General features: G+C 44.7%; 2 protein-coding genes across 6 annotated transcripts in view; one reads left to right on the forward strand and one right to left on the reverse strand.

Moving 5' to 3' along the window:
* The first annotated feature begins 119 nt into the window (after nucleotides 1-119).
* hebp2 (heme binding protein 2) lies at nucleotides 120-3,586 on the forward strand. The gene is made up of 5 exons (XM_041065205.1): nucleotides 120-196; nucleotides 501-606; nucleotides 1,090-1,225; nucleotides 1,803-1,983; nucleotides 2,194-3,586. Exons 2-5 carry the CDS (start codon nucleotides 532-534, stop codon nucleotides 2,378-2,380), a joined length of 579 nt encoding a protein of 192 aa, XP_040921139.1. The 5' UTR covers nucleotides 120-196; nucleotides 501-531; the 3' UTR covers nucleotides 2,381-3,586.
* Nucleotides 3,587-5,697: 2,111 nt separating this feature from the next.
* The window catches only part of nhsl1b (NHS-like 1b), a 96,439-nt gene continuing 74,999 nt past the window's right edge, over nucleotides 5,698-27,137 (reverse strand). For 2 of the 5 annotated variants that reach the window (XM_041064497.1, XM_041064500.1), the window contains exons 2-9: nucleotides 26,278-26,430; nucleotides 22,848-22,975; nucleotides 20,188-20,392; nucleotides 17,763-17,894; nucleotides 12,553-15,894; nucleotides 11,454-11,586; nucleotides 9,327-9,365; nucleotides 5,698-8,404 (exon numbers count right to left, since the gene is read on the reverse strand). In XM_041064497.1, coding sequence (XP_040920431.1) covers nucleotides 7,729-8,404; nucleotides 9,327-9,365; nucleotides 11,454-11,586; nucleotides 12,553-15,894; nucleotides 17,763-17,894; nucleotides 20,188-20,392; nucleotides 22,848-22,975; nucleotides 26,278-26,430 — 4,808 coding nt within the window. In that variant the 3' untranslated portion in view covers nucleotides 5,698-7,728. The remainder of the gene's footprint in view (nucleotides 8,405-9,326; nucleotides 9,366-11,453; nucleotides 11,587-12,552; nucleotides 15,895-17,762; nucleotides 17,895-20,187; nucleotides 20,393-22,847; nucleotides 22,976-26,277; nucleotides 26,431-27,137) is intronic. The other 3 variants (XM_041064499.1, XM_041064502.1, XM_041064501.1) reach the window with 2 other exon arrangements.

Here is a 27,137-nt window from a genome sequence, read left to right on the forward strand (position 1 = left end):
GGCCACAGCTGAGCTTTTCTACCGCTTTTGTTTACTCTGTGGCGTCAGCGCCCAAGACGGGGACTCTTATTGTGAAATTCAGACTCGCTCAGCCAATCGGATTTCAGCTTTATGTAACAGGAAGCGATGTGACGAAAAAAACATTACAAAAGCGCTCCACTCCCTGATAACTGAGACCCCACGCGCAAATTTACAGGTAATTATGTGTTTTTCTCTATTAATTCCGTAACTTTACAACCTGCAAGATCGCGCATGTGTTTCAACAAATACGTTAAATTTGACGGTGAATAATGACTTCGCCGTATATGAACTATTAACTGAAGGCGAGTAGTTTTCTAAAGATTCGTTGTAGATATAACGCGTCATGTGACTTGACGAGCCAGGTTATACACCTGTGTGAGGGTGTGCATTGCGTAACTCTGCACAGGATGGTTTGCAGCGGTTGGAAAACGCCTGTGAGTCGATGTATTTGTTTTTTGATTTTTGTTTTTTAATTTTAGACATACAGGTTTAACCACTTGCTCACCAGTCATGCTGAAAGCTGTGGGACAAGTTCTTTTCTCGAGTGGACTGCAGAATCCAAAATTCACTGCGGAGGAGAAGAAGGTACAGGTTTTACTAGATTTACCTTGTAAAATTAAAGAACTTTAAACCTTTGGCCTGGTGTGGATTGTTCTGTTTGTCACATTGTCATGAAACAAGTGTTGAGTGGTTTGAGTTAAGAAAAAATGTCAAATTTTGTCTGGTTTCTACGGAGCCCCTCTGGTGACATTGGATAAAAAAAAAATAATGCGTGGCCACGAGATCATAACGCGAGGCCACGAGATCGTAACGCGTGGCCACGAGATAGTAACGCGAGGCCACGAGATAGTAACGCGTGGCCACGAGATATTTAATGCGTGGCCACGAGATAGTAATGCGTGGCCACGAGATAATAACGCTATCTCGTGGCCACGCATTATGATCTCGTGGCCACGAGATATTTAATGCGTTTGTCAATGTTCATTTTTTTTTTTTTAAATCAACAGATTAATTTGTAATAAAAGCAGTCATGATGAGCGTATGTGTGTGAATGTGTGTCTTTTCCAGGGAGATGACTATGAGATCCGTACCTACCATGCCACTAAGTGGGTGAGCACCTCTCTGAGCGGGATGCAGATAGATACGGCCATGAATACTGGCTTCCACAGGCTCTTCAAATACATCCAAGGCAACAATCAGAACAGTGAGTTTAAACGACTGTACATCTAAACCACCACATGTAATATTCTTTATTATGCTTAGAAATAATATTCAGATGTTGCAGAATGAAGTTATGGATAACTTTAGCCCAAGACAAGAAAGTCGATGAATAAATGCAAGAGAAAGTGCACTTTAGTTCTGACTCAGCAGTTTGTAACAGCACCACGGCCTTTGTCTTACTCAGCAGCTCACACCGGCATTATTTATGAGAATATATACAGATTGTGCTGTTGACTAGTGAGGGCTGCAGTGTAAGGAGAGTGTGATCTATAATCACAGCGTTTTAATCTGCTACATCTGCCACACACTGTGGTTGTATGCCAACCATCTGTTCAGGTGTCATTTCATGCTGAAGTTTCGATCTGCCACCTGGCAACTGAGGGTTTGTTTGGAAAATAAATCGTATCTGTGCATCTTACTCAAGCTTGTTACATACCAGACCAATCAGGGACATAATTTTTATAGAGAAACTGATTTTACATGTGTTTTATGTCTGTTAGACTGTTTTTTTTCCTCTAAAGAAAAAAAAAATATATAAAACTATGCATTTGTTACTTTAGAGGTGAAAGTGGAGATGACAGCCCCTGTGACCTGCCGTGTCGTCCCTGGAGCCGGTCCTGCATGTGAATCCCAGTTCACTGTGTCCTTCTACATCCCAGAGGAGCATCATGCCAGTCCACCGGAGCCGAGCGATCCAGAGGTGTTCCTGGAGCACAGGAAAGAGTTCACAGCTTATGTCAGGTAGAGTAAAACCTAATCATTAACGTGTATAGGTGACTGAATCCTAATTCAAGCTGATAATGTTTAAAAGTGTTTGATTTGTCAGAATTAATTTCGCAAGTCCTTTATTATTCTGCTTTTCCTCTTTATTTTTATTTTTTCAATAAATCTTCCAGCTCGTTATAGGTACCTAATAGGTAAAACTTAAATTTATTCCTCCCTCTCTTCCAGGACATATGGGGGTTTCTCCAATGAGAACATGAAGCGTGAACAGCTCCAGAAACTTCTGGAGAGCCTGCAGAGGGACGGCGTCCCATACGTTGACAAGCCGTTCTACTTGGCCGGGTACGACAGCCCCTTCAAACTGACCAACCGCAGGAATGAGGTCTGGGTCCTCAAGAAGGAGGAGGAGCAGTAAGGAGTTGTAAAGGTCACGCAGCACCCGACCCACTACACCTAGTGATAAAGATTTTCACATACGATCATTTCACTTGATAAATTTCACATAGTTCTGACAGCTCTTATCAATTACAATAAAGTACGATTAATTAAGCTTTAAAGGTCAAATTAATGAGCACTGTTAAAATATCTTTTTCTGACTGTCAGTTTTGCTTTGAATACTTAAAAGTTACTGAATTAGACGCAATGTAAGTTTGGATTTAGTGACCAAGCACATGCTAAAGTGAGCTCCAACGTCATTTAACATCAGTAAACCCAGAGGGAAAAGTGGGTGCAGTGGTGCAAGGTTTCCAGCAGAGGGAGCCAACTAGCCAGACAACATTTCCCTCTTTTGGTGCATTTTGTTAGGACAAACAGCACAAGTGCCTCTTCATTTTTATGACTGATTTATCGAAATACACTAATTTTCAGCTTTTGATTTATCCACATTGCTAATTTCTGTTTATTTAGTGACTCTTAAAGGTTGAAACTAACCTTAAAATTTCAATCTTATCTTGTAACTCTACATATTTGTTTACACCTAAACCTTAATGTAACAAGGATAAGTTCACATTTTTTAAAAATTCTTTGAATCTCTTCATGTGAACTATGAGCAGAGGGATTCACTTCTGTGACTTTTAATGCGCATATGTGCCACGTGAGCAACGTTTTGAACATAGACTTGAAAAAACTGTGAACCGCACTCATGTTGGGAAGGTGACTCTGCCTGCCGGCCTGAAGAAATGTTGGTAAATCTCAGTTTACCTGATCGCGCACCTCAGCTGGTGTCGCCTCATCATCTATCACTGTCAATTGCAGCAAATATTCCCCTGATGAATTAACGAGCGTGAAGTTTAAGCTCTGATCTACCAATATTTTTGATGATGCCTTGTGGGTTTAAGATATTTCCAGCTGCAAGTTAACATAAACATTATGCCTTTTTAAACATGAGTTTTTATACATGAAAGCATATTAATCTTAATACTTTTAGCTCCTGAAGTACTAGAAATTATGTTTTGTAATCTTGAAGAAGGGATACTACGTGGCTCTTGATAAGGGAAAAATGACATAAATTCTGCACTGATAAATGAACGATGGGAAATATTACTTACTTACTAAATGATGTTAAAGAATGTTAAATTTAGTATCTCATCAATAATAAATATAACTCATCATCAAATGATTGATGACTGCGATAATTTATTACCGCCATCTTCACTGTGTAATAATGTTTTTGTCGTGACAGGATTTTCTTTCAGAAAGCTTCATCGTGAGTTGTTTATCTGATCCCTAGTGGAAACGGTTCAGACCGTCCTCCACACTCTGATGGTCTGATGACCTTTCATCAGTCAGATGAAATCCTCGCCACAGTTCACATCACCCTCTATCCTCTCTCACCTTCTCCTCTCTCTCTCTCTCTCTCTCTCTCTCTCTCTCTCTCTCTCTCTCTCTCTCTCTCTCTCGCGTTGTCTTTGTCGTCAGGCCCGTGTTTGCTGAGTCATTCGTTTTATTTGTGGCGGAATTGTTCCCAATATCATGTTCGGACACTCAGCAGAAATGTTTTTTTTTTTTTTTTTTTAATCCTCTGCACGTACTCATACTCTCCACCTTCGCCTGTTGTTCACCAGTCAGATCGATCTCATTGGCTGTGCTCAGTGAGGTGAAACATTGCTGCGGAGAGGAAATGTATAATGAGGCTCTACGTTTTATTCCAAACACCACGGTCGCGTATTTTAATTTTATCTTCGCCCTCCAGCCCTGTGGAAACCTTGAGCTGATCTGGAGGACAGCATGTAAAAATACTTCTGTGACAAAACTCATTTTCTGGTGACAAGAGATTAACTTTGGGAAATGAATGTACAGTTGGACATTGTGATGGATTTTTTTAGAGGCCATGTGATTAATAAGTATTTTTACTAATTTTAAGGTTCCAGTTTCTTCCCACTTCCCATATTGCAAATCAGGCAGACTGGAGACTCTTATTTGCCAAATTGGTGGGTGTCAGAGTGTGAGACAGTGGTTGTCTTCTTTGTATGTTAAATTTACATTGTTTGCAACAGTTTTACAAAGCAGGTTTTTCGTATACTGTATTTATTCCATCCAGGCAGGAACAAACGATTGTTTTCTTTATCGGCTTATCTGACTATTAGTTTCTCAATTAATTGACTATATAGTTAACGAAATATCAGAAAGAAGTTACTATATTTAATTTACTGTCATATGAGGCAAAGAAAACCAGCAAATCCTCACCTTTCAGAAGCTTAAATCTGCTGTTTGGTTTTTTGTTTTTTTTTGAAAAATGACTCAAATGATTTAAGCTAGTTAATTCCCTTTTATGAATTAACTGACTTGCTGTTTAAGATTATGCGAGATGAAGTCGCGAGATTTGACACTGAACAAATATATTAATAATACGCCAAATATGTTTTTCTTTGTTAGGGAGCTAAAGCATGCAAAGCTGCTGATACAGCTTTTTAAAAGCCTAAGTGAATTGCTGCTTCTCTGTTTAGAACCACTGTGCCTGAGATGAGTTTAAAAATGTAAATAGAGCATTTTGCTTTTTATGACTGACTAATCGGAGCAGTGCCTATTGATCAGCCTGAGTCATTTGACAAAGACTCTTCAGGCACTAAACACAGCTGAGAACTGTTCTATTCTTGGTGTCTCTACTGTGCTCAAGTCAATACAGTCGATCTGTTTCATTTGTCACTTCGTCTTGTCACGTCTTTGTCTTGTAAGGGTACTGTACATAGGGTCTTGAATATAAGGGTAAAGCACTGGAGAGTCAATGGTGTGCTTATGGCTGGGAGGAGTTTGTATTGATTTCTGTCTGACAGCCAGATGGACACAGTGATGTTTGTGGAGCGTCAAACGGCAGGTGTCTGTGCTGAGTTGGAGAGGTGGAAGGACTTCGTTGACAATACTAAAAGACCGTCATGGTGCAGAGGGGTTGAAATGGTAGAGTGGACCTGCGGGGAATGTCAATAAATACAGTCACAAGACCACGTAATTGTAAGTCAGATAGTCACGACTGCTCAGCGGTGCAGAAGTGGAAAAGTCTATTATGGGCTGAGGTTGTGATTCAGTGTGTGTCCTAACAGGGTGTCCAGAAGGAGACATAAGTGATGACCCTGTGGGGGTGGGGGGGGGGGGGAGTAAACGATGGCTTCTGGAGTTTTCCAGATGATGGACGAGTGTGGATGCCATGGCGATGGCGCTAATGAGGTGCTGATTTGGGGTGTTGGGCTGGCAGATGGCCGTGAATCACTTAGAAGGAGAGAAATGCCACAAAGACCAGCTCTTTAAATATCACCTTGTTTTTTTTTCTTTATTACACAGACATACACAAGAGCGTTAGCAGCCTGCCTTCAGCTCCACTCCCACTATTTCACGTCTACTTCTTCTTCTTCTGTTCTCTCGTCTTTTCACAAGCTCTCTGCAATTGAGACGTTCCCTGTCATGAGACAAGCCCGGGCCCCGAGTGCTCAATCATGGCCAGGCGGGAGCTGGAGGAGGGGGAGACACTTTGGTCACAGGTGATTAAACCACGGGGTGTTATGGCTGTTAGGAGGTTATGAAGTCTCACGCCTGTCACTTCAGTTTATGTCACTAAAAGAGACCACATTTACTCAGCTGTGGCCACCAGTGTGGGATTTGCATGACTCACGATTTAAGGGCAGTAGAAGGCTTAAGCATATATACTGACATTATTGCATTTATGAAGCACCTTTTAAAACGAAAAAAAAAAAAATTAGCCTGGTGGGATCAGCGGAGTAAATGTGGTCCTTGTTCCTTTCAACGTGCCTCCATCACCCTGCTTGTTGACTCTGACCACTTTACCATACTGCAACCCTGCTATGTGAAAATAAATAGTCTACAAAAAAAAAAGGAAATCACTCCCTTTCAGCAAACACAGGGCTCTAAAAATGTACAAATTCATTTGAAAATAAGTCAAAATGTTACTTAAAACTCCTTTTTTTCTATGTATTTACATACATAACAATATAAAACTGCAAAGGGATAAACTTAGCCAAAACGTCAACAGCGTTATGGAAATCTTTTAAGCCCTAAAAAGGTTCTAGTGGGTCTCCGCAAACTTAACAATGGCTAGACCATATGCATGGGGTGTCAGAAAAGCGGTCACACTCTCAGATTGTGTTCACGTCCAGATTAACGAGTGAGCCACACTTTTTTTTTTTCAGTTCTTTGGTAACCAACATGATCGCGAAAACACCCGGACAGTAAAATAAGCTTTTTCGTCTAACGTAATTTCTGACTTTACATTTATAGATTAATTCTTAACTCCCAAACACGAGTCTTGACATCACTTATTTATTAAAACAATCTTTAGACCATAGTTTTTAAGTCACAAACAAAGAAAAGACCTATGCACAGTGCAAAATCTACAAACTAAAAATTAATAGAGGTTTTATGAGCCTTTTTTAACAGAGTGAATTTGCTGTTTTGGTTGAGCCTCTGTACCCCTCAACTGTTGTCCACTTCCTGCCCGTCACTAGGTCGCGGCACTGAGCCCTCTGCACTTTCTATGGACCTCTGAACACGCCCCAGCTCTGCAAACTAAATCACTGAACTGTAAGAGCAGAAAGCAAAAACCTGGCTTAACGGGAGTTGTACCGTGTTGCACCAGGTCCTCGAGCTCTTCCCACGGCATTATGGGCTGTCTGAAGCCAACAATCGCAGGCCACGGTCCTCTCAAACACTTTCCATAGCCAACAGGAGAGAAGCAGAAGCTGAGAAGATTTACAAGGCGAGCGTCTGGCACGCCTTTACATTCCACTCTTTCCAACTGCCTAGCTACGCAGCACCACAGCAGCAAAGTTAAGCAAACGACTTGTGACTTTTCAGTTCCTTCAATTCAACCTTAGTTTGCCACCTGAACCTTGTCCGTCAAAGAAACTAAAGGGTTCCTGCAGGTTAAGAACAGGGTAAAAAAAAAAAAAAAAAAAGGAAGAAAACAGCAAAACAAATAGAAAACAAACTAAGAACACCAGGTGTAAAAGAAACACTATTCTTTTAACACAAAGGGTGAGTCACCAAACAAAGGAGAGAAAGAGAATCATGGGGGTCTTGAAAAGCTGCAGCACAACCAGTTCTCCACTTCAGACTAAGTTCAGCCGGGTCCGTGATGGGGATGACCTCTGACCTCACATCAGGACCCAACATGTCCACTCCCTCAGAGGCAGCGCAGAGGGGTTGGGGCTCAGGAAGGTGTCTCTTGAGGGCCTTCTGTCGGTTCCTCTTCCCGCCCCCTACCTGGTTACGACGAATGAGTTCAGCTCCCTGGATCGAAGGGGCAGTCCTTGCTCTTTAACTTCTGCTCTCTTCAGATAAAGTGCCATTGGAGTCTTTGAGCAAAGGGAGAGTGTGGGCTTCAGGTCCAGACAGACGTTCTGCTGTGTCTCCGTACTCGCTCTCAGCCAACTCCCCCTCGCGCTCGCAGATAACAGTCATTGGGCTGCTGAGTATTCGGCTGCGTGCGTTGTACTTGCTGCTAGCAGCAGAGGGCGGTGTGCGAGAGCGCCCGTATTTTAACCCGCTCATTGGAAACGACGATGAAGTCGGCGAGGACAGAGCCAAGGCCTCGTAGCGGTTCCACTCTTCTGCCGCCCGTTTACCACGGCCGGGGGAGGCGCAGGGGCTGTGTGGTGCCGTTGGGGAGGAGGGCGAAGTAGCAGGGGGGTCTAGCGATGACTCTGAGCGAGTCCGCTGGAAGCGAGGGTCAGTGGAGCGAAGCATCTCAGCAGCAGACATCCTGAAGCTGGTCTCAGAGCGGCTGCCCTTCTTGAGGAGAAGGGCCTTGAAGGTGTCGCTGCTGGTGGAGGACTTGCGGAGGTTGCGCTGGATGGAGCCCGACTGCCGGGGCTGAGAGGACACCATCCCTGGGGACGTGCCTGTGGGGGTGGCGGGAGGAGACTGTGGGTGGCTCCCAGCCCGGGACTTGTCCTCCTCAGACTCCCTGCGACCCAGAACCTTGCGCTTCGACCTAGGGTAAGATGTGGATAACCAGATTAATGACATGCTTGTAGAAATTCTGTAGAGTGAGTAAGTGCAAGCAGGGTTAATTTATTTGGAAAAAGTAAAATAATTTAAGGGCAACTGAATATTGATTTGACAGAGAAGCAAGTAGAAAATTACCTAGAGGAGGAATTGCAAGAGTTGGGGGCAGTTTTGTCAGGACACACGCACATTAAATTCAGTTATTCTAATTAAAATTAGGCTGCAGTGTATGGGATTTGATACATATGAGCAGAAAGCTCAGCCCTGTGGATGCTTCTGTGTCGTCGAGGCTAAACAAAAAAAAAAACCTGCACTCAAAATACTTAACACGCTTCAAATCTTTGTCCCAAATTTGCCATATGTCCACTCTGCCCCCAGCAACCATGTGTCACTGCACAAATGTTTAAACAAAAACAGTCAAACAATAAGAAGCACTGAGTTGCGTGGATGCTCAAAAAAAAAAAGGAAAAGGGAGCGCAATGAGTAGAAGAGTTTTGATTAAAGAAATCCAACGAGTTTTTACAAGAGAAGCTGCAGACGCTGCAACTCTGCAAGAAAGCTCAGACGCCGCACAATGAAATTAATCAAAAAACACAAACTGGGAGAAGTGCCCAAAGCAGTTTTAATCACACAAGGACGATTCAGCCTCCTCTCAGCAGGGGGTATCGGAGTGGTTGACTACACCACTCAGCCTACACTGTCTATAACTCTTGCTCCAAAGCATAGCAATAAAGCTGCGACTGGCAGAATACGGGGGGGATTAGGGCCAGCAGGGAAACAGCCTTATTAATCTGTAGTACAGGGGGTTGCACAGTGGGATTACAGCAGCTAATCCAAAGGTAGCATCAGAGCGATGGCAAAAACAAGGCTTGCTAATTAAAGGGAAGGGGCTACTTGCCACTTCGCACCTCTCTAGAAAGGATGCACCCACCCACTGCATGCCCCCTCTGCACAGGGGAGGAGAGAGGAGGAGAGGGGAGACATGGTTAAAGGCATGAAAAATACAGATCGTGTTGTAAGGGTGAGTGATTTGATGCTAATGGTAAAGAGAGGAGTGAAGGAGAGATTATGACAAAATCCTTAATCCTCAGATTAGATCTTATAGAAGACAAGTAACATGTAGAGAATATACAGGGGGGACTGAAGGGTGTACATGGTTTGTGTGAGAATCTTAAATCTGCCTTCTGATTTAGAGTGCAAAATGTGTCTGTGCCCTAAATTCAACCTCCATCTAGCGTCGTCCCCTGTGAGCTCCCTCGCCACATTAGCCCAACAGCATTACATAAGACTTTTCTCACACACACTCACACGTGCATACGCTCACACACCTGAATTCAAGTCGACCAAGACGGCTCCATACCGAACTTGAACAAAAAAAAAATAATGCAAAAACACACGGCTGTGATACCGGTCTTAGTTACAGAGATAAACAAGGCTGGAATAGAAGACACGGCTCCAAGTATTTGATCGATTTCCTCTTGGCTGTGTTACATTTGGTCTGGAGGATCTCCCTCCAGACAAGTTGTATTTTCTGCTGCAGCTGTGAAGGTATTTCATTCAAGGTTTTCATTATTCTCTGGTTTTCCCAGAGAGAGGGAGGAAGAGAAGACGGGGAGTTTGTGGAAGCGAAATGACAGGGTAAATTGAAAGGTACTGAAAAGGGGAGAGGAAATATGTCAGAGAGGTGAAGAACTGGTGGAAAAAGGAATAGTTAGAAAGCATCTGTGTGAAAAGTCGCTGTCAAACTATTTGAATCTGCATTTCAAAGTGCACCATATCGATGTTTTTGAATTTAATTTCATTACTCAAATAGATTTTAATTTAATACCAGATGTGACTTGAGATCCTGCATTTTGCAAATTGATTCTCTTTCCTTTGCAGTTATTGATTCGTCTCATAATATTAACAGCAGCACCAGGACTCCATCCTCACTTCCCACTTATTAAAAATATGGAAAATTATTCTATGTTCTACACTTGTGAGGTGTGATGAAGGAGCAGCACAGTAAAGCAAGTGCTAAAACAAACACTCTTTGACGGTGAGGTTTATGCACGCGTACTTACACAATCTCCACGTCTAATTAAACTACACAATAAATCGCACTCGCACCCATGACGTGGGCACCATAAATACATAGACAATCTGTTGCCTGCAGAAATAAAATCCCGTGAAATGAAATCCTGTGATGCTCAAGAGAACTCCGTTGGCCGCCGCACGTGACCGTGAAACACAAACTGGCGGGCTGCATGAGAAATTTATGTGTGCCCTCCCTTTGAAGCACGGGAGCACGTATGCAATATATGTCAGATACCGCAGAGCAGAAACGGAGAGAAGAGAGAGAGAAGGAGAAAAAGCACAAGCCGGTCTCGCTGGTCGCCTCTAACCTAGATTAAGACCTGAGGGTGTCGAGTAGTTAAATAATGGATGAAGCAACAGCCTTTACTCCTGCTGAGAATGAGCAACGCTAATGTGACTACACTAACACAGATGCTTCGATAAACATTTGACTACTGACTCATATTGCTTCCAAAATTGTTGCCTCTACGTGGCCTTTCAGTGGCCAGAAACAGGAGAAAAAAAAAACTCTCTTCTCCTGGGCTGGGAGACTCCAGAGACCAGCTATTTGACAGATGCGTGCACTTGCAGATGGGACAGCGCGGGGTAAAGTTATGACTGAGAGGTGGAGGGCAGGAAGAAGAGGAGGAGGAGGAGGAGGAGGAGGAGAGGATGATGAGAGGAGGCGAATGGAGATGGAAGAAGAGAAATCATGGGTTGAAGGATGAAGGGGAGGGGGCTCGGAGTTCAGGGTGATATGTTGCAGTTTATGGGGTGGGGAGGGGGGGGTGATGAGATGCTAACAGAGAAAGGAGGGAGGTAGAGAGAAAAACAAAGCAGAATGACAGAGTAGTAGAAGAAAAAAAACTACCTCAGTGGAATAAATTATGTATCGGGAGTTGGAGAGAGTGAGGAGCAAAGAAGTTGGAGTAGATAAAGGAGTGACAAGAGGCGTAAAAGAGAGAAGTGCATCGTAGTACCTGTGAATGGCGGCAAACAGGTCCTCAGTGGTTCTGGGACGGGTGGGAGTCGGGGTCACCATGCTCTCCTCAGAGGCCCCGTTGGTTGACGGGGCCGGGGACGATTCAGCCGTACTGGAGTCAAACACCTCACCTGAGATAGAGAAACATACAAGTTAAATACAAACACACAAGAAAAAAAAACGTACACACTTTAAGTTGCACACGCTCGTGAATCCACCATCCTGTCGCATTAACCTGGCAGGCTATGAAATCTGAAGTGGTACCGGGGAGGTGCTGGGCTGTCTTCTTACATTCTCTCTCTATCTCTAGATTTCCTCTCCTTTCTTCTCCTCTTGTTCAGCCTCTTTTCTCTTCCTCCTCCTCCTCCTGCTTCTTCTCTCAACATCCGCGCTCACGTCTGCGCTTCGACTGCCTGAGCCGCTGCAGGCAGTCTCACTTTACGCTCTCCCCATCCTCCCCTTCATCCCCTTACCAGATCTGTTCCCCTCCCCTCTGATACGTTAGAGCCCCTCCCCCCCTCTCCCTCCAACCACAAAAAGCATCTCCCCTGGGACACTTGCCCCCTCCCTTACCTCAGAAAGAGAAGGGAGCGGGACAGAAAGACAGAGGGGCTGAGTAGGATGGACCGAGAATGAGAGATTAACAGAGAAGATGAGGAGGGACCGGAGAAAAAGCAATGCAGGAAAAAAAAAACGAAGGGACAGTGGGCGCAAGAGATCTCTGCATATAAAATATAGAAGGATGAGTAAAAGAGAGTGAGCGCAAGAGGATAAATTCAAGAGGCTGCAGCTCTGCTGTCCCAGTGATAAGCTGTCGCTCCCGTGCTATTTTCACAGTTCTCAAACCTTTAAAAGCCTGCAGTTTCAAGTTTGGCTCCTTTGCTTCGGACGGGGAAATGAATTTCACAGCTGCCTGAGGAGCTGGCCACACAGCTAGCAGGCAGCAGCATCACTACTAACCATGTAGGATTATGGTAATGGGCTTAACTAATCAGCAAATGAAGGTCTTGACTGAAAGCTTTGACTTAAAACTAGTGTTTGCTCTTCACAAAGTCTGTACATTTCTTCTTACTTTGGTGAAAAAAAAAGACACTCACCTGCGTCATCCTCCTTGGAGCTGATGGATCCAGTTGTGCTGCTTGTTCCATCTCCCTCCTCGTCTTCGTCTTCATGGGCCTCTCCATTGGTACACAGACCGTGGTCAAGACTTGTCTCCTGGCTCGCAGAAGTAGAGATATGGGACTGGTCCTGAATTTCTGTGAATGCTTCAATGCTCTCTGCTAATGGCCCAGAGCTCTCTGAAATCCCCCCCTCCTCCTGTTGCTCACTTTTCTTTTCCTTCTCCTCTTCCTTTGTTTGTCTCTGCAGAGCGTCTACTTGGTCCTCTATTTGGAACAAGCTGCTTGTATCCTCAAGCTGAGCTGGAACCTGGTCATTGATTAGTTGGGAGTTAAATGGAGGAAGAAAAGAGAGTTTGGGTTTCTTGGAGACTGCTGGGGGCTTCTGTTTGACAGGGGAGCTTTGAGAGCTCTGTGGGGGGCTTGGCAGTGGTTCCTGCCCTTCATCTGCTTCTTTCCCATTTAAGAGAAAGTAACTCTGATCCTCAGCTTTTCCATTTAGGACAGCGCTATCTGGTGTCTCATCTGTGATACTGCAGTCTAGTGACAACTCTTCTAAGAGCTTTGACACGGGTGATGGTGAGGAATTACGTAAATCATCTTCTGGGGAGCTGTAAAACGTGGCTAACACAGTGGGATTCTCCTGGGAGTGACATTTCTCCAGAGTCTGGGGCTTTAGACCCTGAAGGAGGTCCACCCCCGTTTCCTGAGCTTTGGTGTGGTCCGAATCACTGTTAATGTCCTTCTCTGGCCGCTTGACTGAGCGGAGCTGAACACTCTGAAGTGCGAATGGGGTGATGAGGGGCTTAGGTGACTTTGTGGGGCTGTTGGAAATAGCTGGTTTGGGAGCATCCTTCACTGCCTTCACGAGAGATGAGGAGGATGAAGGTGGAACAAAAGCAGGCAGTGGAGGAGGTGGAGGGGGCCCAAAGGAGGGCATGGGAGGGGGAGGAGGAGGGGGAGGGGGAGGGCTGAAGCTCCCATTGAAGGACGAACTTGGGTGGATTAGTGTTTCAGGGGATGGAGGAGGAGGGAATTCTGGGGAGGTGGAGCAAGCAGGGAGGAGGCTCAGAGAAGATCCCTGTGGAGTGGTTGGTAACGGGGGAGCTGGTGGAGGGGTGGGGGAACCTGCGCTCAAACTTGGCGGAAGAGGGGGAGGGAAGGGTGGAGGTGGGCTGAGAGGGGTGTTGGGGGCCGAGGAGGAGGAGAGGGGCAGGGGTGGAGGTGGGGGAGGAGGACCCGAGCTCTTTAGTGAGTCGGAGGTGTTGGAGGAGAGGGAGGTGGAAGAGGAGGACATGGATACAGAGGAGAGGAGAGACGACTTCCTCTCAGGCACTTTGGGCTTAGGCCGGCTGCCTGAGGGAGACATGGACCTGACGAACGAGGGAACTGGGGTTCCAGCTGTGGGAGTGTTGGACTGGCTGGAGTAGCCGCTTGATGGGGAGGTCAGTCTGTGCACCCTGTCCGGAGAGGAAGTTTTGGGCTTCACTGCCACCCCTCCCTCCTGGCCTGGAGCTCCAGGGGCCTGGCTGTTGCTATGTAACTCACCTCCATTCTGTAGTTCTCCTGGGTGAGCCCCAGCTGTTCTGTTGTTTGTGGCCGGAGGGGTCTGCGCCCTCTGATCTCCTTGGTTACGAGGGTAGTCCATGTAATAACCCCATGACTCAGCGTAATCTGAACGCAAGCTACTGGTGTCACTGTGAGCAGGCGTCACATGGCATAGCGAGTATACGTTAGAGACGCCGCCACAGTTTGCGTTAGCTACTAGTGATGCTGCAGAGCTACCTGCACTGATGCTACTCTGACTACGTGGCCGTAGCACCCAAGGGTCATCGTAGTCGCTGCTCGGGCTGTGAGAAGGTGAAGACGGCGAAGCGCCCTTTCCTTTCCCTCCCCTCAACCCCATCTGTAGACTCTGCTGCAAACTGGCAATAAGAGTCTCATTTAGCATGGTGCCATTTGGTTCGTTAGTACCACTGATGGCGCTGACACCTCCAAGGGGCTTTTTCGCAGCAGGCCTGCGTCTAAGAGAGTCTGTACGGGCTGGGGGCAGCGGAGGCTTCTTGGCCTTGCGAAGGGAGATGCTCCGGGACAGAGAGTGATCGCTGTACAAGCTTCCAGAGTCTTCCTGACTGACCATCTCTCGGCATTCGTACATGCTGTGTCTGGTGGCCCGTCCAGCTGCTGCCCCGTGCCCGCTGCCATGGCTGCGAGAGCGCAGGCCAGAGTCCAGGTGCATGGAAGTGTAGTATCCATCATTGTCCTGGGAATAGAGAGAGCTGGAATCAGTAGTGGTCCTGGAGGAGAGGTCCAGGCTGCTATACAACTGGTTGATAGGAGTGGAGCAGCTGGAGGTCAGGGTGCGGTGAGGGAGCACCACGTTTTCTGGCGTGTCATAGATCCACTGCTCCTCCGGCAGACAGGATGGAGGCGTGGGGGCCAAGGTGCTGTGGCTGTGTATGCTGCTGTCTGAGTGCCCTGACTCGCTAGCAGGTGCTGCAATGACCAGACTGCCATCCTGTGGTGTATGGGTGGGGGTAGATGTGGCCAGGGCCGGGCAGGTGGAGCTGTGGGTGAAGGCTGTTGGACTGGAAATCAGAGGGTCAGTGTTGGAGGAGGAGGAAGCCAGACTGATTGGTCGGGCTGAGGGATAAACTGAGGCTGAGGAGTGGGAGAGCTGACCGGAGGTGTTGAGGGTAATGACCTCAGTGGAACTGGACAGGGTGGCATTGGGGATGAGTGAGGTGGAATAGGCGGCATGTGGGGAAACCACACAAGCTGGACCTCCACCCCACTCACTGGACTGTGTCCCTCTCACTTCCTGAGACTTGGGCCTGGGCAGGGTGCCTGTCCTTGGGGCGTTTCTCATGTGCACCACTGTATCGTCAACCTGAAGCTTTCCAATCTGCCTCTGGGGCGTAGTTTGCTCCTCTGACTTGATGGGGGTGCTACTATAGATGGGATCAGCGCTGAGGGACACCCTGGCGCCCTGTCGGGGCAGACTGTGGAAGCGGGAAGGGTCTCCATTAAACTGATGTGGCAGCATCAGGATCCCAGAGCTGTCACTGCTGGAGATGGATATACTTCCTGTTGAGGAGGAAGCAGAAATGCCGGCCATCTGAGCTGCGATTCCCTGTCCTCTCTGTGCCCGAATTCTTCTCATGGACGGGGGTACAACCTTCACTTCTTCTGTCTGGCTGCTCGAGTCTCTGGTCTCTGAACGTCGGAGCGTTGAGTTGACGCTCCCAACTCGGCCCAAAGTAGAGTACTGTCCTGGGATGAACATGGAATGTGGCCGGAGCTCTCCGCCACGTCCTTTTGCTGTCAGAGGAAAGACAGAAAATAAAATCAACACGTGATTGATCAAAGTATCTCCTGGTTTTCTCTTCTTGCTCCACTGCCTTTCTTTTTCCTCTCTATAACTTCTTCAGCCACAATGCCTTCTGCTCTTCAGCTGGACTGTCACATAAACTGTGGTCGCGGGGAAGCTAATTAATTTGATTTGCTGTAACCCTGTCTTATGTGTTAATCACCTCTGGTCTTCTTCATTGAGGAGGAAAGGATATGAGGGGAGACAGAGGGGAGAGAAAGAGACTCCCCACTATGCTATTCTGGCTCTGGCTCAGTCCGACAGAAAAGCAAATAGTCTCCTGGGGTTGAGGACAGGCAGCTGGTAAGACACGAGGCAGCCAGCACACAAGCACATACATGAACACAAAAATACACATACAATGGTACATGTGTACGCACATCCTGTGTTGACATGGCCATGCACAGTCATAGTCATGCAGATATATAGACACACAAATATGCAGGTATATAACAAAGACACACACACACACTGAACATACCGGCTAGTAAACAAACAGTTGAAAGAACGGGCTGTAAAACAGGAGAGTATGTCTAGTGTGTCTCCCATCTGTGGTGGCTCTCCTGTTGATGCTCATATTCCAAAACATTCACACTCTTTGCGTCCTCTCTTCCATGTCTCCCCTTTCTCGCTCTCTCTAAACCACACATACACTCTCTTCCTCCTTTGCTAAAAGCTGGAGTGACAGCTTGGCTGCTGCTGCTGCTGCGATAGATTAAGCTGCAGGTCTACTTCACAGGCAGCTCTAGAGCAAAGAGAGGGAGGGATGAGGCACTGGGACAATTACCCCGGCCCAGTAATCATGACATTCAGATGCTGTCGTCAGCTGGGCACTAACCAGACTTTAAAGCTCTTGCATGCTATCAGGTGATCTTATCGCACAGAGAAATTACATTCTCCTTAAATACTAACTGTCAACCCGCAGCTCAGAGATGTGTAAATAAACATCAGCCATGCGGTGCCGTCAGCACAGCACAGTGTCAGCTTAGTAAGCTTAGTGTTCGCTTAACACCCAGCTCAACTGAGCGACGATGGGTAAAGGACCTCTGAACCTTCATATTTGTAATTTACTCCTCATCTGTTCCGTGGGCTTGAGGATCATATGTTCTGAAGACAACAAGGGCAAAAAGAAGAGTGCTGGGGGGCCTTTAAGTATCCATGATCATGGGCCCATAGTCACATAATCAGTACATCTTGGTAAGTAATACAAACATGGGACACATGCTAAGATTATCAAAATGGCCCTGGGATTAAGGCACACACACACACACACACACAATACACAATTCACTGAAATGAGGGTGCGCAAAGTTGACCCCAAAGGATTATGACACAATGCGTATTTAAGTATCGCAAACCCTGTACTTAACTTCTCCTATGTGACATGATTTTCCAACAGGCAAAGTCTAAAAGGAGATTATAATGTGGCAAAAGTTTCTAGAGGAGGAAAAAGGGGAATATTAAAAACCACAAAACTACTGAAAAGGATTTCATAACTGGTTCCTGGCATTGGATACAATTAAACAGGGTGGAGGAGAGCAAATGAGGGCACTTGGTGTGTATGACTGAAACAGATAAAGACTGAACAGCTGCAGGGCCTTGATCCAACACTGTGGACTTTCACGTGTCTTTCACTCCTTCTCAATATGACATATTTGGGTAGGGTGAGTTAACTGTGCGGTCAATATACAGTTATGTTGAAGAAAGAACCAAAGCAAGATTATAGGAAGTTATGAAAGAAGGAGGGATGCATGTCCAGAGTGTTGGTACAGGTCTGTGGACAGTAGAGGGCTGCATATAGCCCCACAGTGATCCATACCTAGCTCCTGGTTGATGTTGTCAGGCAGCCCTGATATAGTCTTTCTGCGTTTGACCTTCTTGGGCCGGCGGGACACCGTGTCAGTGTTAATGAGGGAGCGCCGGATGCTCGCCTGGCGGTCAAACACTGCCCCTGGTAGCCGGGAGGGCGAGAGCAAGGCAGGCGGACACACAGGCAAACAGCAGACGGTTAGTCGGATAGATCAAACTCAACAACATGCAGAGGGTTTTTTTTTTTTAAACAACATGCAATGTCAAGAGGAAGGAATCCTAAAGGGTCAGTTTTCAACCAAATCACAACAAACATTTTCTCACTTCCATCTAGTGGGATGTAGCCACGCAGATAGTTTTGGTTGTATTTGCTTTTAGCCCAAAGTCAGTCGGAAATCTTGGAGGAAAAATTGTCTAAACATATAAATACAAAATATCTGCAGAGCTAGACACTGTCAGAGGCAAGTGAGAATTTGGGTGAACTGACCCTTTAATTTATTCATCCACCAGCCAAAGAGTTTGAAAACTGCCCAAATTCACCAGGCATTTCTACTTTTTTTTAAAAAACAAATCAAGCCTTAATTTTTAGAACAGTGGTCATAAAGGCTCATAAACATTTTTGGCTGATGGTTCAAATTCCAACCCTGAATAAAAGTGACTGAGGTGAAAACATACATGTAAGATATGTGAGATGTAGAATACATGCTATTATCACATGCACAGGACAGATTTGAGATGAAGCTCACACACACAGACATATACACACACACACACATCTTTCATTCTGCTCAATATCCTTCTCATTCTCTGTCCAACTCCCCTAAAGGAAGAGCAGTATCTCACAATGAACTGCTCTTCTTTCTGCTGTCTGGCTCGCTGGGGACAGCCTGCACACGTTAGGGAAATAGAAACTGATATGAGGGCAGTCGGTGTCTATCACATTTCCCCTCAAAGTGACAGAAAATTCCCTGATCTCTCTCTGTGTCTGTTTCACTCTCCCTTTCTCAGTAATCTTAAGTGACAGCAGATGAAGGTAACCGTGATTTACACGGAGTGGGACCACATTAAGCCCTCATTAGTGTCTGAAGGACAGTGGGATCGCAGTTATATTGGTCTTGACACCTGCAAAAATTCAGATGTTCATACTGAACTGTGATCTTTTGAGTCTTTGCACTGATTTACACCTTATACTCAAATGATACTTGGTATCCCCTGGAAGATGTGAGTTTACATCTTCAGTGAATCATAAGACAAGCTCCAATGTAATATATTAAACAACAGAGCTAGCTGAATGAGATGTAATGTATGTGTGTGTGAGTGAAAGAGAGAGACATGCTAACAAGGGAATTGCATTGACACGTTTTGCTGTCTACGAGTGTTCATCTGTCAAACGCCCCGTGATCTGACATAAAGTCAGTGAAAAGCCTTGACCCTCGGATAAGCTGTCACACAATTTTCGCACACAAACGCTCGCTCACACACGCATAAAGGAAGGTGAAGGTCAGTCTCTGAGAAGCATGGTGGAAAGGGAGAAAATACACAGAGGTACAGCAGCGGAGGCAGACACCCATGACTGACACATACAGTGTTTTTTCCTCTGTGGATGACTGGGTACAGTAATTGATTAGTCTATATCCACTCAGCCACAGAGGGCTGATTAAAGGAACAGTCTGACAATTTTGCTTCTTGTGCTCATTCCCTGTTTTTTTTGCTGCTTTACTGAGAGTCAGAAGGGACAATCAAAGTAATCAAGACACAATATGTTCATAAGACAGTTTTAAAAATAATTAGTATTTTTTTTTACTTTTGTTGGAAGCTAGTTGTCTCCTCTTGTTTTCAGTCTTTGTGCTAAGTTAGGCTGAACATGCCATGGAGCTTTCTCTATGTTAAAAAAGCAGTAAGCTTGTCCACACTGAAATATGCAAGGTCCCAAAAGTATTACTCTTGCAACGTTTTGGGTTTTGCCTGTAACTCGAAACTGAAACGTTGCATAAATAAAACTTTTGGGAGCTTGCAAATTTCAATGTGTGGATAACCTGTACTTTTTCTTTGTTTGGCTGCTTAATTTCCTGCCCCTGTATCCATCTGGGGTTGGATTTACACACTGTGCCTCCTTTTTTAGAATCTCTACAATAAACATGATAATCCAACTCTCAGTGAGACAGACAATCACAACATGTCTGAAAATTCCCTTAAGACAAACAAAACAAAATGTGTAACTGATGGTGAAAAGTTAATGACACACAACAGACGCCATGGATGGATCAGACACCTGATCGAACTCAGTGTAGTTTGATATTTCTACATTTCTATTCAATATGGAACTAGAGGACCAGGACATGTCTTTTCCACTACCAACATTGATGGGGACTAGTCACTAGTGATTGACATATGGACAACATGCATGAGTGCAGTTGTCGGGAGGTGTGCCATACCTGTGACGTTGATGGCAACTATGTCTGTGGGCACGGACTTTGCCACCTGCCTCATCTTCTCCTCTGGGGTGGGGAGGGGTGTGACCTTGTTCCATATGGCCTGTCCATCAACCTCAGACCCCTCCCCTTCTTCGCCCCCTCCCTGCGGGGTCTGGGGCCTCATGGAGAGCTGAGATTTGTCGTCCTCCACTGACGAAGCTGTGGACTGGACAAGAGAGAGAGGGAGAGAGGGTTAATGAGAAGCAAAACATGATGTTAGGGACAGGATTGGTGAAAAGTCAAAGAGAGTGGAAACAGAGAAGGGGAGAGAGAGGAGAGATAATAGAAACAAGGAAGGAAAAAGAGAAAAAAGTGACAGGTAATTCAGATGACATGGGTGGAGGGAGAGAGAAATGCAGAGGGGAAGAAAGAAAGAAGACAAAAAGGACGAGACTTCAGAAAAGTGACAGGTGGGAAAAATGAAACATGATGGGGGGGTAATGAAAGGTAATGGAAAACAAAGGCTTAGTCGCATTGAATTAGAGCACAGAACTGTTGGATAAAGAAAAGTGTCACTGTAAAATGTCAAAAGAAAATAAGAAAAGGTGAGTGGATATAGAATATTATAGAACTTAATTGTCCAAAACCATAACTGACAAAGTACATGGGATATACTGGCCCACATAAACCGACTTTAATATATCACACTGCTGTGACCTTTAGAAGCTTGTGGTGCTGTAAACATGTTTCACGATCAATCAAACCCAAATGGAAACGCACATAAATAGACACTTCAACATACACACACAGACAGCGATCAGAGTAAACGGACAGCATGGCTGGAGATGGCAGGATAAAAGCGAGAGAATCACTCATGCATTAAACTGTGTGCACGCGCTATGAGTTCTCAGTCATAGAGTTTAATTTACAGCAGAGAAGAAACACAAAGCAATGTTTTACTGCAGCATCCAGGCTTGAAATCGAGTCGTTACATCAGCAGCAAAACCTCAGATTAAGTGGGAAAAAAAATGACTAAAATTATTTTAATGTTCAACTTCCTGAAGCCTCCAAATCTTTGTACAAAGTTCAGAGCAAAGTGAACCCAAACAGTCCTGGAGCATTTCTGGTGAAAAATCAGTTTCAGGAGCAAAATCACAGAGTCCTCACTTTCACTGCCTCACCCAAAATTTGTCTGTTTGCATCTGGAACACCTTGAGCTTTTCTGCCATGGGAAAAATAACGACTGGTGGGAAATCTTCAGTGTGATTTTGTCGTTTCAAAAGAGTTTTCCACCTCCATCTCCCGAATCTAACACCAGCAATAAGTCCCTTTTTCTACCACGGTTTATCCTGACAATCCAAACCATCAGACTGGCTAGAAAGGATGGCTATTAGTGCTTTCATACAGACCACGCATGGACAGATGGGTAAATAAGTGGGAGGCAACAGAGGGGGAAGGAGAAGAGAAAATGTTGGGAAAATAGCTCTCAGTGATACAGAGTTTGGAGTCAAGCATGGCTTGTTATTTTGCATCATTGTGGCTCAACCAGGAGCCCTGTTTCTCCTTTTGAAGCTGCTGTCAGGCAAAGTTAGGCTCACTTGCCTCAGGACAACAGGAAGTGATGGGGGAAGAGAGGGGAAGGGGGACAAACAGAGGAATAGAGGAAGGGGGAAGAATGGCAGAGAGGAACAGGATTGGCTGGGGTTGAAGAGAGGGGGTGAGCGTACAGAAAGTACAAACACGGATAACAAGAGATGGGAGTCGACAGCTTAGAAAGACAACAGCATGTTATGGAGGTCACGGGTCGAGGCAGGCGTGAAATGAGGGACTGGCATTGAGGGGCTCTGGGGGGACAAAGGACACCCTGGTAATACCAGTGAAAGACCCCTTGACCCTTTCAGGACCTCAAATATCATGTCTGGATGTTTGTGTGTGAGAAATAAAAATGAGGAAAAAGCAGAGGAGAGGAGGCATATCTGGCTGTCAAAGCATTTACACTTCACCTCACACTAATGGTCTGTCAGAGAAAAGAGCAATAAATTTTCACGTTATTTTCTATCACTGTTTGATTTCTTCATCTCTGCCTCTCTTTCTTTCTCTGCCTCTCTCCATCCATCACCCTCCAATGAAATTACTGTGCTGTGACATTAGACAAACATCAGCCCCACCACGTCTACAGAAAAGACAAGTATAATGGTAAAAACAACTAAAGCCAGCAAGTGTTTTATTCATGCTATATATTTAGCTCTGCCTGAAAAACTATGACAAGGCCAAGAATGAGACAAAATTAAAATGAAGAGAGTGGAACGTTCAATTAAAACCTAACTTCTCATGACAATGCGACTGTTAACTTGGTTCTTAATGTTCCATTGATCCCAATCAAAAGTCCCAAACTCTTAAATGATTATCATGTCAGTCAGAGAAACTGCTATTGCTTTACAAATTAGAGTGTAAAAACAAGAAAAGAGACGTATACATGTGTAATACATTTGTATTTCTGCTCACAGCCACTAGAGGGCAGACTAATACTGTTTAAATGGCTGGAGGTGAGTTGCCATCCTGCTGAATCAGCACTACACAAAGCATGCTGTGCCACTGACAGGACAGTTGGGTCTGTATCTTAAGCATTTATGTGTATTTACGTGTGTTTAAGTTTATATGAGTGCTGTGCATATGGATACCTTCTTGTCATTTTCATCATCCTCATCATCCTGCAGGCTGCTGGTGGACTGAATCGGGTCAGAAAAGGTGGGACCCTGGGAGTAGTACTGGGAGCTCCGGAAGCCATCTTTCCTCAGCTTGTCACATTCTGGAGAAAGAGGGGGAATGAGAAACGTGTTACGGACAAAACAGAGATCTTGATAGCAATAATCTTTAACTCAGATAGGATTGATTAAGTAGGCATTTGATAAGAGACACAGCTTTTGTAGACTGTGATACAGAACAATTTTTACTGTTTGGAGAAACAATGATATTATCAGATGTTCATTAATCATATGACTCACTATGAACTTTCAATTTCCACTATTTAAACACGCCCAATGATCGATACAAAGACTATACTGATCTCAAGGAATGCACTATGCATACTGCAGACACAGGCTAATCACTGCATACACTATTCAGAAGAAATGGGTCAATAACATCACTGTAAAAATGATGTGTGAAATATTTATAAGACTACACTCTGCAGAGTATACCATTGTTTTATATGTGTGTGTGTGTGTGTGTGTCAGCTATGTGAGTGCGGTTCCTGTTGGACGCTGCCAAGCGCTGCTCACACCTACTCTCATCACCACCTGCTGCGATGTGGCTGTGATGTATGCGTGTGTGTGTGTGTGTGTGATAAGAAGAGAGTTTATAAATGAATGTGTGTTTGTGTGTGTGTGTAACCAGAGGAGGGGGTATCAGTTTCAGTCTGTCACACACAGATGGCAGTACTGTCCCCCTCTCCACCATCCCCCCCTTTCTCTCAGGGGGCATTTAGCACATCATCTCTCTCTTTCACTCTCAGCTTGTGTATCTAATACTGCATCCTTTGTCTGCTGTTTTAATAGCTAATTGTATTGAAGTAGTATTGCTTCTAAAGCCTCAACTAAAGCACACAGCAGAGAACTCTCTGTGGTTTTGTCTGTAGCCTGCAGGATAAAACAAATCTAAAACTGTGATGGGAAACCTTACATGTATCTATGTAAATGAAGCAGATGCTCCATCTCGAAAAGTCTAAACATGTCCTTCTCATCTACACTGGTAGCATACAGTGTCAGCCTACAAGCCTGCTTAAATCTTTTTGTGTTTCCTTTTCATACAAATGTAAAAAAAAAAAACACTCATGGCCATTCTTTTATCTTGCATCATGGGTATTCACCAAAGCACATTTACATCGTTTTTAACCTGGCACCTCAAAGATGCTGCTGTTTGATCCCTTTTATGTGCCATCTATCTCCATAGCTAATTACACCCCATCTCAGAGACACACACCAGTGCATGTATAATACTGTCAGTTAATGGATCCTAATGGGGTTGGCAAACATAGCAACTGTAACAACAAGCTGATGTGGCAGCGGTGTGGAAGAAGGGATTCAGAAAGCACGATGATAATGAGGATGATGACGGGGAGCGGAGCTGTTGCGATGATTGGTGTTGCGTGATTGGGGATGGTTGATAAAATAAATAAGCTCTGATGAGCTGAGAGCTGCTTGTTGCTAGGCAGAACTGAAGGGAGGGGTAACTGACACCAGAGGAGACAAGCAGAAAGAATGAAGGGCATTATTTGTATAATGATATGAGCTGGGTATTTGTACCCATATTTTACAAATCATACAAATCCTATTTGCGCATACTAACTGGCCATTGGCAGTGTGGTGCTCTTCCAAATAGGACCCAAATATGAGCATAAGATAGTTACTGAAATGGAGGTGTAATTGGCATTAAACCTGATGCATATCAGTATTTCTTGACCAACTTTTCTATAAGTTACTCAACTTAATTGTCAGTTCTACATACAGTATGAAGCTGAGTGTGGCAGTACAAAAACATATCTTTTACTCAGAGGTTTATTCCAACATAAATAAACAAGGTCACACAAAATAGTGCCCCTGGTGATCAATGAATGACAACAATGATTAAACCCTTACTGGCAATAATCATGACAGTTATGTAACTTCCCTGATGTATTTCGACCTGCTGGCACGTTCTCTGTTCAAAAGCCTCAACGCTGAACACAAGTTAAACCCATGTGAGTGTGTGAGAGAAACAAAGAGAGGATGCACATCTGATGCCATCTGATTGGTTATTGATTATTCTGCTTTGCAGAGCAGAAAGCAGACTCGTGTACCTTGCTGTGGTTACGCTGGTAGCACTGAATGTAGTGACTCATTACATGTGCATGAGAGCAGGAGCGGCACTTGGTTTAACCTCTGGGTGTAACTTTTAAACAATATAATGTCTTGTGAAAAAATATAGTTATAACTAACTATAACTATAACTATTATACATATGCAATTATGGACGTTTCATTGCTATAGAGATAGTAGTATCAACTTCCTGGGAGTGAAGGAGGAATTTAAGAGCCAAAAAACATATCAAGACTCAAATGAACAGCATAGGTGTCCCCACTGAACACCTGTTGGCTTTCAGTTAGGACCCCTGGGGCTGGGTGGTGATGACAGAATGGTGGGATGGTGACAGGATGAAGGGAGAGCTTTAATCCCACCTCCCAGGTGGTGTTTGTGTGTTTGTGTACCTAGCTACATCAATATTGCAGGAAGTAACATGGAATAGCAACAGTACAGGGTTCAAACAATGAGAAAGCCAAAGAAAACCTGTGTGGGTGTATGTGAGATTGTTAGAGCAGGTGACTAAGGCTTTACACACCGTAAGCATCAGATTACATCCGCCTCCTCCCCATTTATCTCTTTCTCTCTTTATCTCGGTGTCTTTTTTATCTGCTGACACACAAGGCCAGCTCAGCCTGTAAACAACAAGCCTTTTACTGTAACACACCAGCCATGTACGCACACATGCCCATATACACACACTTCCGGGTCTTTTCTCACACCTGCCTCTCAAATCTTTATCTGAGAAATGAGTGGAAAACCCAACTTTCCCAGGAGCTCTATGAGAGAAAACAGGTGGCAGTATTTGCTGATATTCCCACTTCCTGTTCTGGGAAAGTTGTGAGAGTATTAAAAAGTCGCCACTCTGTTGTGACTTGACTCCCTGTGTTTGTTTGACAACAAGGCTGTGTCTGTCCTTGTCTAATTGTACTGGACAAACAGGAAGAAGAGGATCTCACAGTGTTGTGTTGTTGGCTAAACACAAATTACAAGATTAGACATTTTTACAGTGCTGTGGACAAACATATGATACAATATGCTTGGGTCTTCACCTTGATGCCATGACTTTGCAAGCAACTTTCCCACGGGTGACATTTGTCGGTGTGTAGATTTTGGTTGAGTTGCCTGATATAGATGTAAACTATTTACTGGAATTGGCTTCACTCCTCATGTTGCTAATAATGATCAAATCTTTGAAAGAATGAACCTGCAACAGTGCGAACGCAGTATCCTGTTTAAGTTTGGTTAGTGGTCCATTTTGAATGACCCTTACCTCGTAGGGCAGTCTTGAGGTTGACTTTGGCCTGACGGTGGAGGTCTTCTACACAGGGCGGCCTGCTGCCTGGTAGGAAGACATTCTCTTGCTGGTGCCACGGAGCTGTGTAATGAACCGTCCACTTGCTCTCCTCATCCAAGTTAGACACCGCTGCAGAGACACACAGAAGAAGTTATGGAAATTAGTTTATCTTATCTTTTAATTTTTTTGATCATAGTGGATCTCCTGAGGGATATTTTTCTACAATGCTCGTCTTCTACTGAACACGATTATTTTTTTTTCTGATCCATAATTTCAAAGGTCTGATCTTTGAATTGGTGAATCAGAAAAAAATTCTCTCCAAGTAGAACTGGCAACAGAAAGGGTTTGTTTTTATTTTCTGAAGAAGAAGAGGAAGGGGAAGCACAGCAAGGTGCTTTGTATCAAGGTGTCAGTCTCCACACCAATGACATGACACTTATCTGAGACATCACACAGCTAGTAGGCCACACACCTCAGAGGGAGAGTATAAACTCACTGGAACAACATGGAGGGAGATACTGATCAGTGAATGTCCAGCTCAACAAAATGTAAACACACTACTGAAAATGTACAAAAGCAAGGTACCTTAAAGCATGATGACAACACTGCTAACAAGAAAGCCAGCTGAGTCAGCTGTATAAGCATTCTATATGCAGTACATTAAATATCTAAATAGCGCTCATTCAATGGGTTTAATACCATTGAAGGTAACACAGCATGAAACACAACATACACAACTAGTTAAGTTTAACAATTTAACGTTAACAATTCCCCCCAAAATTTACCTAACTCATTACAACCTTTGTATTTCTTATCAAGGGCTTCTCTCAGTCAGG

Source organism: Toxotes jaculatrix, chromosome 19 (genome assembly GCF_017976425.1).
Source record: "Toxotes jaculatrix isolate fToxJac2 chromosome 19, fToxJac2.pri, whole genome shotgun sequence".
Classification (NCBI taxonomy): Eukaryota; Metazoa; Chordata; class Actinopteri; family Toxotidae; genus Toxotes; species Toxotes jaculatrix.